The sequence below is a fragment of the Orbicella faveolata genome, unplaced genomic scaffold, assembly GCF_042242905.1.
Source record: "Orbicella faveolata isolate gen_17 unplaced genomic scaffold, um_ofav_v1 contig_24, whole genome shotgun sequence".
In the NCBI taxonomy this organism is placed as follows: Eukaryota; Metazoa; Cnidaria; class Anthozoa; order Scleractinia; family Merulinidae; genus Orbicella; species Orbicella faveolata.
Genome location: NW_028301552.1, coordinates 20,728,661 through 20,745,393, shown reverse-complemented (window position 1 = coordinate 20,745,393; position 16,733 = coordinate 20,728,661). Strand labels below are relative to the sequence as shown.

The 16,733-nt window shown below is 38.7% G+C and overlaps 1 protein-coding gene across 1 annotated transcript; it reads left to right on the top strand.

Annotated features, from left to right (window-relative positions):
* Nucleotides 1-689: 689 nt before the first annotated feature.
* On the top strand, nucleotides 690-2,806 carry LOC110057979 (uncharacterized). Its single transcript, XM_089292604.1, has one exon. The coding sequence runs from the start codon at nucleotides 1,067-1,069 to the stop codon at nucleotides 2,087-2,089; it is 1,023 nt and encodes a 340-aa protein (XP_089148730.1). The 5' UTR covers nucleotides 690-1,066; the 3' UTR covers nucleotides 2,090-2,806.
* The last annotated feature ends 13,927 nt before the right edge of the window (nucleotides 2,807-16,733 follow it).

Here is a 16,733-nt window from a genome sequence, read left to right as displayed (position 1 = left end):
TACAGCTTAGGGTAAGTTGAGCTTTTTAATAACAAGAATCCATGACCAGATTCTTTCATTTGATTTACCACTAGTTTCCGCTGCTTAGAATGATTGCAGACTCTAGAAAACCGCGAGGTTTTGGTCATTGCTAGGTAAGGAACGCAGGAGGTGATTACGTCGGATACATCAAAACAACCCACAAGATATACTTATATATGTATATAAATACGTGAAGACCTTTATCCTTGAGTCGCAGAGTGCTCTACAAGTAAACTATGTACTGTAAACTCTGGTCAGGATTTCACTATTTTAGATCTTTTTGTAATTTGAATATTGGCATTGACCGCGATAATTAATCATACTCCCAAAATAGAACATGTGGGAACTTTGAAGATCTCATATTAAGAAATCACATTGAAAATAATACTTACCAGGAACACTAGGGTTGTGCGCAGAGTTTATGCACTCAACTAATTCACCCAACCATTTCAAGTACCCATCGCATTCTTTTAAAAGTTGAGGCTTCACAATTGGAGCTTGCTTATTTCCGCTAGCAAAAGTAATACTCTGAGGTACATCATTACCAGGGTGCTTTTGGGTGTAATGTTTTTCCAGGGCCTTCCTGGTTTTAAACTGCCTTTCGCATAGAGGACAAAGCGTAACGTAGATTTTAGCCATAGTACAATCCCTTACTTACGCGGTGGCAATTCAAGTCCTTGAAACCGCACCAAGATCTCACTTTAAGCAAATATGCCAAACCGGAAATCTACAATCAAAGCCGAAACACAGACATATTCGAACTGTAGGTTATGAGTATCTGCGCATCATTTGAAGGCTATGATCCAGATAAAGATACTGATTCTCCTTAACCACAATTTACAAGCCACCGGACAAACCGGAAACTCAGTGCTATTGATAGTGTTAGGAGAATTTTTTAATTTAGTAAAGGAGTAGTCAGATCATTATGGTAATTCTCAGATCATCTCTCTAATATGATCTACAACTTATTCCCATCAATGTGTCATTTTGGCTTGTTCATTTACTGTGGCACGTGCCGGGAGCATACCCAGAAATTCGCTGAATCATGAATGAAAAAGAGAGGCGTATTCATAAAGAGAGGAGAAAGAGGCAAAAGCGGAGGCGAAAAGAACGGAAAAGAGAAGAAGCAAGGCAAGCAAATATCGCAGATCGCCGTAAGCGCATAGAAAAAGAGGCAGCACGGATTGTAAAGGAGCAAGTCCGGGAAGTACATGCGTCAAGAAAACGGGCCGGCGCGGACCAAGACGAAGGCGCACCAAAAAAGGCTCCTTGTTCAGGTTTGAGTTCAGTGAAGGAAATTAATCCATTTCACGTAATTGTCGCAGGAAAACATTTAGGATCAGGTACTTATGGTTCCTGCTACCTAGGGTCCTACAGAGGACTGGATGTTGTAGTCAAACAACTAAAAGTTAAAAAATACAGCGGAGAAACGCAAGAAGTTGCAGAGACGAGAGTCCGCAATGAATTGATCTACGAGGCTCGGATTATTAACAAGCTGGGTGACCATCCCGGTCTTCCACTACTTTTCGGAGTATGCAGTAAGCGCGCACCATTTCGCCTTGTCATACAATTTCATGGCGTGAAAGACCGTAGCTCAGCGCTCACGATTTCCAGCGCGCTGACCAAAATGGCGATATCAGCTGTAACAGTGTGGCTGGATGTTATACGAAAAGTGGCAGAAGCTCTTCTTCACGTCCACAACGCCGGATTCGTCCACAATGACATAAAGGGAAACAATGTTGTTCTGGACAACCGGAATGAAAGAAAGTACAATCCCATTTTAATTGACTTCGGTAAAAGCTTGCCAGTGACTGGTCTCAAAGGACCCAAGGTTCTCCCGGCAGAACAGCAGACAAGATACAAGAAAGAGTATCCGCACATTGCCCCGGAAATAGTCACAGGAAAGCGAGGGCAAAGTATTGCCAGTGACATTTTCAGCTTCGCCCATATGACAGAAGTTATTTTCACGAAGGCCAAGCTGGGTACCCTGCCCGATGTACTTCAGAGAGCTTTGGACTCTGATCCAGACAGAAGGCCAGCTTTAAAGGAAATCCTTGCGCTTCTTTGAACTATATCTCTTGTTTTAATTCTAACCTGTTTCTTGCTATGAGATTTAGTGAGAATGCCAAAACGTAGAAAGTGCGATTGCGTAAAAAAATTCAGACTCGGGGTTGGGAACAGGAGACCTAACGCGTTTTATTTTTTCGCGCATTCACTTTTGTTATTTTCTCATTCCTTCTCTCTGAGAGCACAGAACTGGCCATTCAATTCGAATAATTAAACGAAGACAGACTTTGGCCTGGTTTATGGAGAGTGTTAGTGTTAGTGTTATATTCGTTTTAGCCTCAAACAGTTTATCATTCTTAGATTACCGTTTTAACAATCGATTGTTTGGTCTTAGTTTGTAGCAATCCGACAGGGATGCAGGGGAGTAAAGTACTGATTTGAAACTGACTAGGTGCACAAGGATAGTTTGTATTCTCAGTTTTCCCTGGCCTTTGGCCAGGTTGATAAATGAACAACTCCTTGACCAAAATGACACGATAAATTTATATTAGGCCGGTTTGAGTGGTCGTGGTAAATTGATTAAATCAGACAAGAAATCTTTTGATGCGAAGAACTATTGAGTTAGTCTGTGACTGGTACGTACTGATATTTTACATGTAAGTAGAGTGTTTCTTTGGACGCTACTTTCAGTAAATGGAAAATATATAAAGATTTGTTAGCTGTAGCGAAATTTGTAACGAGCGGCACTGGTTGAATACAGAAAGATCTGTCAGTTCCAGTTCCGGTGTTAGATACCAGAGATAATATCAAAGGTACCACGCATAATTCATATCATGCCTTAGATTTTCGGTTATAACCAAGTAACAACTGGATACGAAAACCTCGGTGTTGATTAGTTGATTACGAAAAACAATTTGGCTTGTATTTTCCCTGATTTGCAGTGAGACTGAACCGTAGCAGCGTTTTTCCCATTTCGTTGGGCATTAATTAAACGGAGACATTTTCGTGTGAATATTTTTACAGTTAAAAAACAACACGGTTTGAACGCGACAAAGCCGACTGTTTTTCTGTTTCGACAGTGAAAAACGCCATCGCGAGTACCATCAATTTATAGGTTTGAGTGCAGTGGATTAGCGCCGGCTGCGCTAATGTTTCCAGAAAGAAAAGGTTTTTAATTACCTTGATTTTGTTTTCAGAATGATTCCGTTGACAGATAGATGCCGTCTTAGTTTGATTTTTTAACACGTTTCTTGCCAAGAAGCATCAAATAAATTATACCCTGCGGTTAAGTTGGCTTGCATTAAAACTAGACCCCCTCACGACTTTGCGCTATTCACTAGCGCAAAGTCAGTAGGGGGCAGCTATTTCAGAACCTCATGAATCTCGTCGTGATCAGATGGAATAATTTGCTCGAACTTCGCACAAACGGTCTGAGACCGAAAAATAGTTTATTTGAATAATTATTTCAACCGCAACTATACGTGCCCGAGGACATACAAGAAGATAAGCGACATCCAGCGTTTCTATGGTAAATAGCAGATTATGAATTTAGAAACAATGGAATTCGAAAGGTTTTTCTTTTTCGCTATTTTCTTTTTTGCTTCATCAAAACATCGATATACTTGCACGAGCATGTCTGCCTCGAGAGAATTTTTGGTGTGAAAACGGATTAATGGTCCCGCATTGTAACGTGGCTTGGAAACTTGAACTTGAACTACTAATTGCGTCAGTGCTAGGCTTATAACAACTGATAACTGATTTTTTTTTTTTTTTTTTTTTTTTTTTTGTGATGTCAGCAAATAAAGATTTAGATGAAGGTTTATGATATATTTTCGCCAGCGACAGTCTTCTAAAGATCAATACACGATAAACTAAACACGGTATCTTCACAAGCAAGGTGGTTGTTTGTTGGTTTGTTTTTCAAAGGATGATCAATCTTTTTAATCGCGGACAGAGTTTCCAACGGTTCGATATGTGAAAACACTGATCAACGGATCAACGGTTCCGCATTGTAACGCGTACGTGGCTTAGAAACTTGAACTTGAACTACTCGTTGCGTCAGTGCTAGGCTTGTAAACTGATGGAATGTCGGTTGTTGTTGTTGTTGTTTTTTTTTTTTCTGTGGTGTCAGCAAATAAAGATTGAATTAAAGGTTTTTGATATATTTTCGCCAATGATAGTCTTCTGAAGATCAATACACGAGAAACGAGGAACTAAACACGATATCTTCACACAAGCAAGGTGTTTGTTTGTGGTTGGTTTGTTTTTCAAAGAATAATCAAAGATCATGCTGGTCTTTTTAATTGTGGACAGAATTTCCAAAGGTTCTATGTGAAAACACTGATCAACAGAAGCCTCACGAAAAACCTCAAACCATTGCATTGCATTTGACACATTTTCCTTACAGTCAGTATATGAAACTAAACAACCTCGTTTAATTTGGGTATCCGCTGATCGAAGCAGGCTGGTTTAAAAGCCGAAGTTGACTTCAAAGACAATGCTGAGCATAATTAAGGGGCCTCTTAAGTCTCCTTGAAAATACCCACAAATAAAGGCCCAGGTCAAACGTAAAGTATTTGCGTGTCATGGGCATAAGTAAGGCAAGTGTAATTTTCACTTACTAAGCAAAATTTAAGATCAATAGGATGACGTAACAGAGGGAGACATTAAAGTTTGCGGTATTTGTTTTTTCTACGGCATTTCAATCGATCAGTTTAATCTTGACTTGCTTATATTGTTATATTCTCCACGCTTGCTGGAGGTGGTTTTTGTATGGTTTTCGTTGAAGACACACAGTATAAAGACTTCTTTTCCTTTGCGTTTTTGCGACTCTTTTCGAGTTTCTGGTCGTATCGCAAACGATTTGAGACAGATTCATTCCATTAAAATTTGTTGAAACATTGTGACATCGTTTTCGCGATTCGTTCGCACGTTTAAATACTTTTATGTCCTTTCCACAACAAAACTGCCAGCTAGCTATCGAAACTAGCTAAGATATTGCAGCGTTTGAAGTTTGCGGTATTGTGGTATTGGCACATTTTTCCCTCTGTTGGGGTGTCCGACACTCTGACTGTCCCTCTCGTTTTAATTAACTACTACAAGATATTGTGGATAGTGGTATTTGCCATTTATTTCCTGTTGTTTCGGCTTTCAACACTCTCTATTTCCCTCTTCTTTCAGCTACCACAAGACTCCTTTTTGGGCATTTCTGTTTCATACAAGACGAGCAGCATTCCAAATGGGTCTAGGGGCCTCTACTCTCGCTAACCTTTCTTTTTTGATCATCACGCCTATGAAGTCGCTACGGCCTTCTGTGCTACCTGAGTATGAAGAGGACTATGGCAACAAAGTCGTCTACGAAGAAGGATCGATATGGAATTGCGGCGTTTGCCTTTCTTCGGCGTTTTGATGCTTGCCGATTTTTATTTTCTTTTCTTTTCCTGCTACTGCTGAGTTGGCACTTCCAATGTCCTCTTCGTTTCAACTACTATAACGTTCTTTTCTGCACATCTTCTCGCTTACGATCGACGTGCTCCATTCAAAACATTTAGGAAAATACAGTAAAAACTTGCGTCTAAGAACCTAGTGGTTTAAATACCTGCTGGCAGACATTTACCATTTTCCAACCAAAATTGAACCCCAGTTAGGCAAGCAAGATCAAGTAGGTTCTTGTGTGTGGGTTACAGTTCAATTATGATAAACATTTTCACTACGGAGTGTGACTTTGTGATAGCAAATTTACATTGCAATAACATAAATAATGTAGTTGTAAATAAATATTGTATATTCAAGGACCAAGCCCAAGTTTATTTATTTTTCTGGTAATCAACAACTATATCTCCTTCATAGAAATTAAGAACCTACTTAGCCTAAATTGCCAAAATACAAGAACCCATTTTTCCAGAATTCAAAAAATATAGGTTCTTAAAAACAGGTTTTAACTGTAATTTCTGGCGCTTCCGACAAAAATATGCTCAGAAAAAGCGATAACCAATATAACGGGACGTCATAATCAAGAGAAGCAATATCATAAGCTGTTAGCAATTGAATCTTCTACTATCCCAAGCACTTTAGTGAAAGTACTGACTGTTATCATGGTGATAATAACAAGGAAAAAGGCTCCTAATATCAACGAGACAAAGGTAGAGTTTACATATCTTTAAACTCTCCAGAAGGTTCTTCGTAGAGGAAATATAGGAACGCGTGAGCTCTTTGAGCAGTAACATTCATTTGGTTTGATTGTGACTTTCACTATTTCTTTAATTAGCTGATGCAAGGATCAAACAACTGTTACTATTAATTTAGCGACATGGCAACTGCAATTCGATTAACTCTCGAATGTACACTTGGATCTACGAGGACTTGTGCCGAGAACAAGGAGGTGAAAAAGGGGAAGAAGATACATTGAAATCCCCCCAGTTCTGCGTGAGCCGAGTTCTTTGCTGAATTTCAGTTGTCTCAGGCCTTCGATATCCAGATTTTGCTGATGGATTTCCGTGCCCTCCCGCAAGTGAAAAGTGTTACGCGGAGCTAATTCAAAGTTAATAGATAGGAGTGGTTATGAAACCCGACCAAGTTCTTTTTCATGTTCTTGCTCGCCTTGACCTTACAAAAAATACAATAGGTGTTTTATTCTGCCCGAGAAAAAGAAAGGCATCAAAAGAAACAAAAGAAACGCGTCAGTCACTTAAGGTTACAGTATACCTTCAGATCGGCAATTTTCTTCAAATTTGGATTTTTGGTTCAAACTAATGGTCGAAGAGTAATCTCTAATTTCTGAGAACAAAATTGAAAAAAACTCAATATTGGCGGAGAAATGGAGGTTTAACGTTACGGCCGGAAGTAAAAGTTCCCTCTTGATTGACAGCCCTATAACGTGTACGCAATCAACCGAGACTACTTTCGCGGGAATATATGGATACCACGAATTGGCTGGCTACTCAGATCCAAGCATTTTTCGTATTAGATGTAATTCTATTAAGTTATAAGTAAACATGGACCACGGAAAACTCTGTTTACCAGTTCGAAAAAGCGAAGAACGAATGAAAACACATCAATGAGTGAAGAAGCGAAAGTTGGCCTCGCGGATGAAGCTATAGCTATCGTATCAAGCAGGCAAAAAGATCGAGTCAAGAGTAGAGAAAGATTCTGTAAAAGTTTGGGAACTCGACAGCTATAACAGCGACGTGTACATTGACTCTTTTGTTGAATCCGATACCGATGAATCGCCCAACTCATTGAGATCCATTGGAATATTATCCATGCACATTTGCTCCGCCGCGCTTTCTTTTGTTCAGTTTGTTCTCGTCGCCCAGCCACTCTAGCGTTCGTATCCTTTTTCGTCTTCCCCATTTTGCCAGACCAGCTTCAAGAAAAACCGAGCTACAGAAAAATTATCTCTTCGCCTTGAGCGCATTGCGAAACTCAAGGGTTTTTTCGAGATTCACGCGTAAATTTCACCGCGAGTTAATGGTAGTAAATTTTCCAAGCGCTGATTGGCTCAGTGATCTGAGAACCCAGTTGAAGGCGTTTGTGGGCGGAGTTTGTTTGCGAAGCAAGAGATTTTTCTTAGCGCTGTTTTCTCGAATAAATTTTTTCGCTTGAAGCAGACACTTTAAAGAGTTACAACTCAAAGGGGATTTGTTTGATTGCCCTCAAATTTAGACAGTAGCTAGATTAACATATAAAAAACAAAAACGTGTCTGCGAATTGTTTATTTCGAAATATTTTTTCTCCGAGAGCAATTTTTGTACGATCACTTCACATTTTTTAAGTCCTATTTTGAAAATGTTCTGTAACTTTTTACTGCAATTGAATGTGGCAAAACGCAGACACCCTTTTTTAGCGCTTTTTGTCCTGAAACCGGGGAAAAAAATAAATTGGCGAAAAACAAAATTCGCTTTGACTTGTAGCTTCCAAAAGGTGATTAGGACGCTCGCATTTAGTGGCCGTGAAAAAATCGGCACTTCATTTTATTTCAAAATTTTTGGTATGGTTTGATAGCCAGCTCTATAAGCTTTAATTTGATATAGGGGTTTAGGTATCTACAGCTTAAACCGAACGCGCCACATCGCTTGGACGTGAGACACCCCTGAAGGTATACGGTAACCTTAATTCATGCATAAACTCAGAACAAAAACTCGAAAGGTCGTGGACCTTCCAAGATAAATTTTGGTATCTAATGTTTGCTCATTTGAAGGTTGCTGAAATTCATAACTTTTCCCCGCTATGTACTATGCCCAACTTTTTCCCCATCAGCGTTCAGTTAGTTCAGCTTCCATTTCCCTTTTACGAAATAGGGAAAATTTAGCGACGCAGGGCGAACTGACTACGACTTGCTAACGTAAAGCTCTTTGAAGGCAATTTGGTGAAACAGCAATTTTCCAGAAAAAAAAATAATAATAACAGCAGGAGACGAATAAAACCAGCTCAATTTTTTCTAGTCATATCATGCAATCGGTGTCAGCTAATCGAACAGATGATCAGAACCTACTATGCGCATGGCCATGACATGTTATTTTTGCTAGCAAGAATCATCACTCAGATTCCGAAAGGAAAGAGAAAGACCCGATACACCTTAACACGATCTGGAGACATCATTAAGTCCATGTTTTACTCAAAATAAGATACGATTTCAAGAACCGGCATCTACAAGTAGAAAGGATACGAATTTTAAATTCAGTTTCGTTTCCTCTGTTTTGCTCGTCTTCAGTGCAGAGTTTTCAATATAACTATGGCTCAAAACAACTAGCATCAAGGAAATATTGCTTTACTTACCTTGATAAAGCCAAAGAATTGCGACGCAGAGAGCTAAAGTCCTGAGAATGAGCTTTGTCATCGTACTACTAAGAACAGTCACATACGCACTGTCTACATCTTGCGTAATCCCGCGCACTATCTATTTCACTTTGACGTCACGTTCAATAACTTATAAATACATCGCTTTGTTATGAGTCTAAGACAGCTACCCGTTAATTTTAAAGAAAATTAACCAATCACATTGCGTTATTGTGGATTCGATATTATCCAAGTATTGAATCGAGTGAAATCTCTTTGTACTGATTTTTGAGTAAGTCGCGTAATAAATCTCTTATTGATCAAACTCACCCTGGTTTGTACTAGGTCATGGCTAAACGTTGACATTCTCCCACTTATGGGCGCTTTGTAACAACGTTGAAATTGCGGTTCGGGAGCATATGGCAAAACGCTATTTTGGCTCGCTCAACTGGAAAATTCCCGGAAAAAGTGTTATTTCTCCGAACTGTCTCCTAAGAGGTTCCGGTTTTGATGTTTTCCCGAGGTTCGTCCAACTGGAAAATTCCCGGAAAAAAATGTTACTTCTCCGAACTGTCTTTTAAGAGGTACCGATTTTTTTTTCTTTTCTTTTTTTTTTTTTTTAGGGAATCTTCCCGCAGGGAAGACTGGAAAGGCTTTAGCTATTTACCTGTGAACAAAAAATTTTCTGATAATAATATTATTAGTTTGAATACTGAGATTTTACAAGACGCTTTTAGTGCTTGGAAGTAGATTTGTCTTGATATAATTTGTACTTTAATATAATAATATAGTCTATTTACTGTCACTAACACAACCATTTGTGAAAAATTAAAAGACTTTTAAGCTAACTCGTGATATTTGAAACGTACGTCATGTTTTACGTAAGACATATGACAATGGTATTCGAAAGATTTTGAGGAGTTTGTATGCTGAGTGACACAGCATAAAATTTTACAACAATCATTAACTAAGCAATAAACTACGCTTTCTATGGGTTTACCGGCGCAATAAACCAAGCGGGATGTTGGGAGAACAAGAGAATAGCTTGTAAATCACGAGCCGTTAGTCGAGTGATTTACAAGCTTTTCGAGTAATATTGCAAATTCAAGAAATCACGGATAGGGGATCCAAGATGGCAGCTGTTTGGATATCATGACAGATATTACCACGTGATATGACTTCATTGTCTCATCTTGCCACCTCAAAAGAAACATTTTGGAACTGACTATATAATACACCCTCCAAGTTTCGAAACGTTTGCTTATATTTTGTTCAATATATATACTTAAATTAGCTACACTTTGTTAGCTTGTAATCCAATTATGTGTTAATAAAGTTATTAAAGTCATTGAAGAAACCGAGGGAGTAGCGGGATCATTCCTTTTCCTCGGCCATTGGTATGTCATTGCACTCGGTACTCGGTGTTTCCATGGTAACTGTACCTGGACAGTGGTGTGTTTTACAAATTTGATCAAGTACCATAATAATTCGATAAAGCACCTTCTTTTCGGTAAGCACCCCCTTTCTAATAAGCACTCTCCTGAATTCCGTTTTTTCAAAAAGCCCAATTCCAAATAAGCGTCCCAATGCGAAAGTGATAACTCAAAATACTGACATAGACTAGACTGATTAGATAGGTTAATTATGTAGTCTGTTTTTTCATTAAAACATAATATTGAAAATGTTGATATGGAACAATAGAGCAAATGGTGTTATGACTATGAGAGCCCCCCTCCCCCCTTCGGAAGGGGCGCGGAGGGGGAAGAGTTGGCAGCCCCTCTTGTTACGGTCCTTTAGTTAATTTGTAGGTTGATTTCGATTTTCGACAACGATTTTCCGGGGCCAAGGTGAGTAAAATGAAATCGGTAGTTCCAGTTTGTTTTTCATTTTTGCAGCGAGTCACACAGACAGTAACTGCGATGAAACATTTTTTAGAATAATTTCCATTTGCAATCTTGGCATTCTCACTTGTTTTATTCAGGTAATCTGATGTTTGCAAGGGATTTTTGGTCATAATGGACTCAAGTATATTAAAGTTTCTAATTCTCATCTAGCCCATATATAAAATCAGAAGGTAACAGTGGTTTACCTTCTGACCCATTGCAGTTATTTGAAGGACCTGGGGCTTCAGTTGCAGTTGCGTGTTCGATCGTGTAGTCTGTCTTTTGATGGGAAGGAGGCGTGTTCTATGAATCGGAAAACTTGGCTTCAATTTTTGCACGGGGATTTCACGGCTTCAATTGAATGGAAGGGGGTGAGGGCTGCGAAGAAACCTTTGGTAGCTTCTGGTAAAAGAGAATCAACGGTCGTCAGGGGGAGGGGGGGTCTGAGGTTGACCGGTTTAGAGAGACTGGTAAGGACTTGGCGTAAAATTATTCTCTTTCCCACAACAAGTTTCATGTCCACCAAATTGTCCTTCATAGAGGTAATATAGGAAGGCTGAGCTCTTGGAGCAATAACAGTCGTTTGGTTTGTTTGTGACTTTCACTATTTCTTTAGCTGATGCAATGATCAAACAACCGTTACTATTAATTTAGCGAAATGGTAACTGCAATTCGATTAATTCTCGAATGTACACTTGGATCTGCACTGGACTTGCGCCGAGAACAAGCAGGTGAAGAAGGGGGAGGAGAAGCTACATTAAAATCATCCCAGTTCTGTGTGAGCCGAGTTCTTTTCTGAATTTCAGTTGAATCAGGCCTTCGATATCCAGATTTTGCTGATGGATTTCCGTGCCCTCCCGCAAGCGAAAAGTGTTACGCGGAGCGAATTCAAAGTTAATAGATAGGAGTGGTTATGAAACTCGACCAAGTTCTTTTAATTTTCATGTTCTTGCTCGCCTTGACCTTACAAAAAATACAATAGGTGTTTTATTCTGCCCGAGAAAAAGAAAATAATAAATAATAATAAATAAATAAATATTTACATAGCGCCTATCCATGCCTGCTCTAGGCGCTGTACAATTCGCAAAAATGAGCTGTACTAATCTTAATAATTAAAAACGTGCATTTAAGAAAGTAATAAAAAGTAAAAATCGCTAAGAATAATAAGTTTTCTTAAAAAGATGAGTTTTGAGTTTAGATTTAAAAGAACTTAGATTGTTACATGAGCGGATAGGAACAGGTAGACTGTTCCAGAGTTCAGGAGCGGAAACAGCAAAAGCTCGAGAACCATACGTCTTCAGGTGAAAATTCGTAGGGTTAAGAAGTAATAAGTGTGATGAGGATTCTGGAAGGTTGGTAGTACGCTACTAGATCTTGAATGTAGACAGGAGATTGTCCGCGAAGAGCGTTAAAGGTAAGTAACATAATCTTAAATTTAATGCGTTCAGAAACAGGAAGCCAGTGTAATTCTTTCAGTATTGGAGTGATGTGGTCGTACTTTCGGGAACAGGTGATAAGTCGGGCAGCGGTGTTCTGAACAGACTAAAGCTTTTTTAAAGCACACTTCGGTACATTGTACAAAAGAGAGTTGCAGTGGTCGAGTTTGGAAGACACAAAAGCATGGACCAGGATCTCGGTGGTTTTCGTAGATAAGAATTTCCTTATCCGGGAGATGTTGCGCAGATTATAAGAGGCTGATTTACAAATAGAACTGATATGCGGAAGCATAGTCATAGTACTGTCAAATATCACACCGATGTTTCTAGCAAATTGAGATGGCTGAATTATGTCTTGACCAAAACGGATTGGTGGTAGAGACTGCTGCGGGTTGTGTTTCGAGTATAGATAAAGAAGTTCCGTCTTGTCCTTATTCATTTTTAGCTTGATAAGAGAGTTCCACTTGTCATGATCAGACAAACATTCCTCAATTTTTCCAACTGTATTAGTTAATTCGACGTCGTTGTTTGTTGAAAAAGAGATATATAACTGAGTATCGTCAGCGTAGAGGTGAAATTGCATTCGTGGTACCGTAGAATGTCAGCCAGTGGTGCAATATAAAGTAAGTACTGGATAGGCCCTAGGACCGAACCTTGGGGGACTCCACATTTAAGCTCACGAGACTGATTTTTTTCCATCGATTAAGGTAAATTGTGTGCGGTTTGTAAGAAAGAAAAGGAACGCGTCAGTTACTTAATTCATGCATAAACTCAGAACAAAACCTCGAAAGGTCATAGACCTTCCAAAATAAATCTTGGTATTTAATGTTTGCTCATTTGAAGTTTGCTCAAATCCATAACTTTTCCCCTCTATTTTAACTATGCTCAGTTTTTTCCTTATCAGCGTTCAGTAAGTTCAGCTTCCATTTCCCTTTTAAGAAAAGGGAAATTTAGCGACGCAGGGCAAACTGATTACGACTTGGTAACGTAAAGCTCTTTGAAGGCAATTTGGTTAAACAACGATTTTCCAGAAAAAAAAATAATAACAGGAGACGGATAAAACCAGTTCAGTTTTTTCTACTCATATCATGCAATCGGTGTCAGCTAATCGAATTGATGATTCGAACCTACTATGCGCATGGCCATGGCATGTTATTTTTGTTAGCAACAATCATCACTCAGATTGCGAGAGGAAAGACAAAGACCCGATACACCTTAACATGCTCCGAAGACATCATTAGATCCATGCATGTTTTATTCAAAATAAGATACGATTTCAAGAACCGGCATCTACAAGGAGAAAGGATACGACTTTTAAATTCAGTTTCGTTTCCTCTGTTGCGCCCGTCTTGCAGAGTTCTCTTTTTTACAAGATTAACTATGGCTCAAAACAACAAGCATCAAGGAAATATTGCTTTACTTACCTTGATAAAGCCAAAGAATTGCGACGCAGAAAGCTAAAGTCCTGAGAATGAACTTTGTCATCGTAGTGCTAAGAACACTGAGTAACATGTGCACAGTCTGCATCTTACGTAATCCCGCGCTCGATTTATTCCCCTTTTACGTCACGTTCAATAAATTATAAATAAATCACTTTCAGACAGCTACCTGTTAATTTTTTTAAAAAATTAGCCAATTACATTGCGTTATTGTGGATTCGATATTGACTAAGCATTAGTCCGGGTAAAATCTCTTACTACTAATTTTTGTGTAAGTCGGGTAATAAAACTCTTATAGATCAAACTCACCCTTGTTGGTACTAGGTCATGGCTAAACGCTGATATTCTTTCACTTATGGGCGCTTTCGTAAAAACATTGAAATTGGGGTCCGGGGGATATGGCAAAACGTTATTTTGGCTCACCCAACTGGAAAATTCCCGGAAAAAGTGTTATTTCTCCGAACTCTCTTTTAAGAGGTACCGATGTTTTTTAGGGAGTCTTGCCGCAGGGAAGACCGGAAAGGCTTTAGCTATTTATCTGTAAACAGAAAATTTTCTTATAATAACGTTTTTAGTTTGAATACTGAGATTTTACAAGGCGGTTTTAATGCTTGGAAGTAGATTTGTCTTGATATAAGTTATAGTTTAATGTAATAATATAGTCTACTTACTTTCACTAACACATCCATTTGTGAAAAATTAAAAGGCTTTCTAGGCCAACTCGTGATATTTGAAACGTACGTCATGTTCAACGTAAAACTTATGACAATGGTATTCGAAAGATTTTGAGGAGTTTGTATGCTAAGTGACACAGCATAAAATTTTACAACAATCATTAACTAAGCAATAAACTACGCTTTCTATGGGTTTACCGGCGCAATAAACCAAGCGGGATGTTGGGAGAACAAGAGAATAGCTTGTAAATCACGAGCCGTTAGTCGAGTGATTTACAAGCTTTTCGAGTAATATTGCAAATTCAAGAAATCAAGGATAGGGGATTCAAGATGGCAGCTGTTTGGATATCATGAGGGATATTGCCACGTGATATGACTTCATTGTCTCATCTTGCTACCTCAAAAGAAACATTTTGGGACTGACTATATAATATACCCCCCAAGTTTCAAAATGTTTGCTTATAGTTTGTTCAATATATATACTTAAAGTAGCTGATATGACTTCATTGTCTCATGTTCCTACCTCAAAAGCCAACATAAGAAAGAAACATTTTGGGACTTACCATATACTCTCCAAGTTTCAAGACTTTTGCTTATATTTTATTCAATATATATACTTAAAGTAGCCGCACTTTGTTGGTTGCGAGCTACTAAGGTTTGTAATCCAATTATGTGTTAATAAAGTTATTGAAGTCATTGAAGAAACCGAGGGGGTAGCGGGATCATTCCTTTTCCTCAGTCATTGGTATGTCATTGTACTCGGTACTTGATGTTTCCATGGTAACTGTACCTGGACAGGGTTGTGTTTTGCAGATTTGATCAAGTACCGTAATAATTCAATAAAGCACCTTCTTTTCGGTAAGCACCCCCTTTCCAATAAGCACTCCCTGTTGAGTTCCGTTTTTTCAAAAAGAAAAATTTATCGCCCGATATTTTAGTTCTATCGCGCGATAAAATAAAATGTGGCATGTCCTCTATGGACCACCGTATTGGTTAAAGAACTTCATCGTTTGTTTTTTTGGGAGGCAGAATCTACGACACAAATTTGAGTTTCTCAGGTCGAGGGCCATAAAAGTGATATCCTGTGACAATAAAGTACGTTGTACCCTTCTGGGAGCCCTAACGTGACGCAAAATGCTCGATTTACCGACATTGTATAGGCTGCCTGTGACGCAGGTTACAAGAAAATTAAATAGCACACATGCGCAGTGCTCAGCCAATGAGTAACTGCAGTGTACTGGATGCCAAGTATATATTGTACTTAAAGTTTCAAATTTCTCGAAAATTCATCGTGGCTCGCGGCTCTGAACCCGATCCCATTGTTTGTTTTATTTTGTTTTTCTTTAACTTCGAAAACAGTTGCATCTCAACATAATGTTTCATTTTTACAATGCAAATGGAAGTCACCGGACTCTTTTTTTTTTTTAATTATTAGCAAGTAAAGCTGAAATGAAAGGTGGTTTTGACAGGTTATTTCGTTGCCATGGTAAGTAAGTACAATTTTAAGATATAATAATAATAATTTGTTTACCAACAATCCTAACAATAGGCAGTTGCTATTTAACCGCGCGGCCATGGGCCGAGCGCGGTTCTAGGTTTACCCGTGGTTTATTTTTTTTTTTTTGTCGGTGACCAGACGCAGACCTCTGCTCGGCCAAATTCCGAGTCACGCAACGTGTGATGTTTTTTCCGCCAGAAGCTGTTAAAACATTAATACACGGATAATTTTACGGATATTGTTTCCTTTGTTGTGGGTAAAATATATTTTCTTTTGGTTTTATCGAAGCGTTGGATTCAAAGGGATTAATAAATACGCTAAAAAAAGGTATTACGTCAGCCATGGAATGCGTTAACGTTGCAGCTTTCACTTTCGCTACGTGACTAATAAGATCGTGTTTACTTTGGAAGTTTATTTCGCCAGAAGCGACGGTCATTAATTTATTTGCAAGTTTGCGAGTATTTCTTGTGGTTTTAGGCAAATGAAGTAAATTCTTTGGCTCTTTCATCGCAGCGAGTTCATAGATCGGAAGGAAAATGAAATATTTGCAAGCCAAGCAAAGAACATGTCAGGACGTGCAATGATTACGTCATTGGTAGGGAAATAACCACCGTACTAAAGATAGCCGTCGATAACGCAATTCTTGAATTATGTGACTCGTGTGACTTCTTTGCTAGCCCTTTACTCAAGGAAAATATTAAATTTAAACTTGACTTTTAAGAAAGAAAGCTGTTGTTAATAGTGTTCGTATCTTCATGCCCATACATATCCCAAAGAAAGTTCCAGATTAACACTATTACGTCATCGGAGATTTCGCAACGGCTACGACTGATGGTGCAATAATACAGTCTGTGTTGATCAAGTGATGTGATGTCTACAGTAATCAATGAATCATCAAGGATTACTTTCGAATGTACACTGCGTTGCAACTGTAGTGCTAAGAAAACAGTTAAATTTTAAAAGCGCGGTTTTAAGATCTAACAGATCTTCTTGTTTCT

Coding starts and splice junctions, on each gene's coding strand:
- LOC110057979 (XM_089292604.1), top strand. CDS start 1,067: ATGAATGAAAAAGAGAGGCGTATTCATAAAGAGAGGAGAAAGAGGCAA.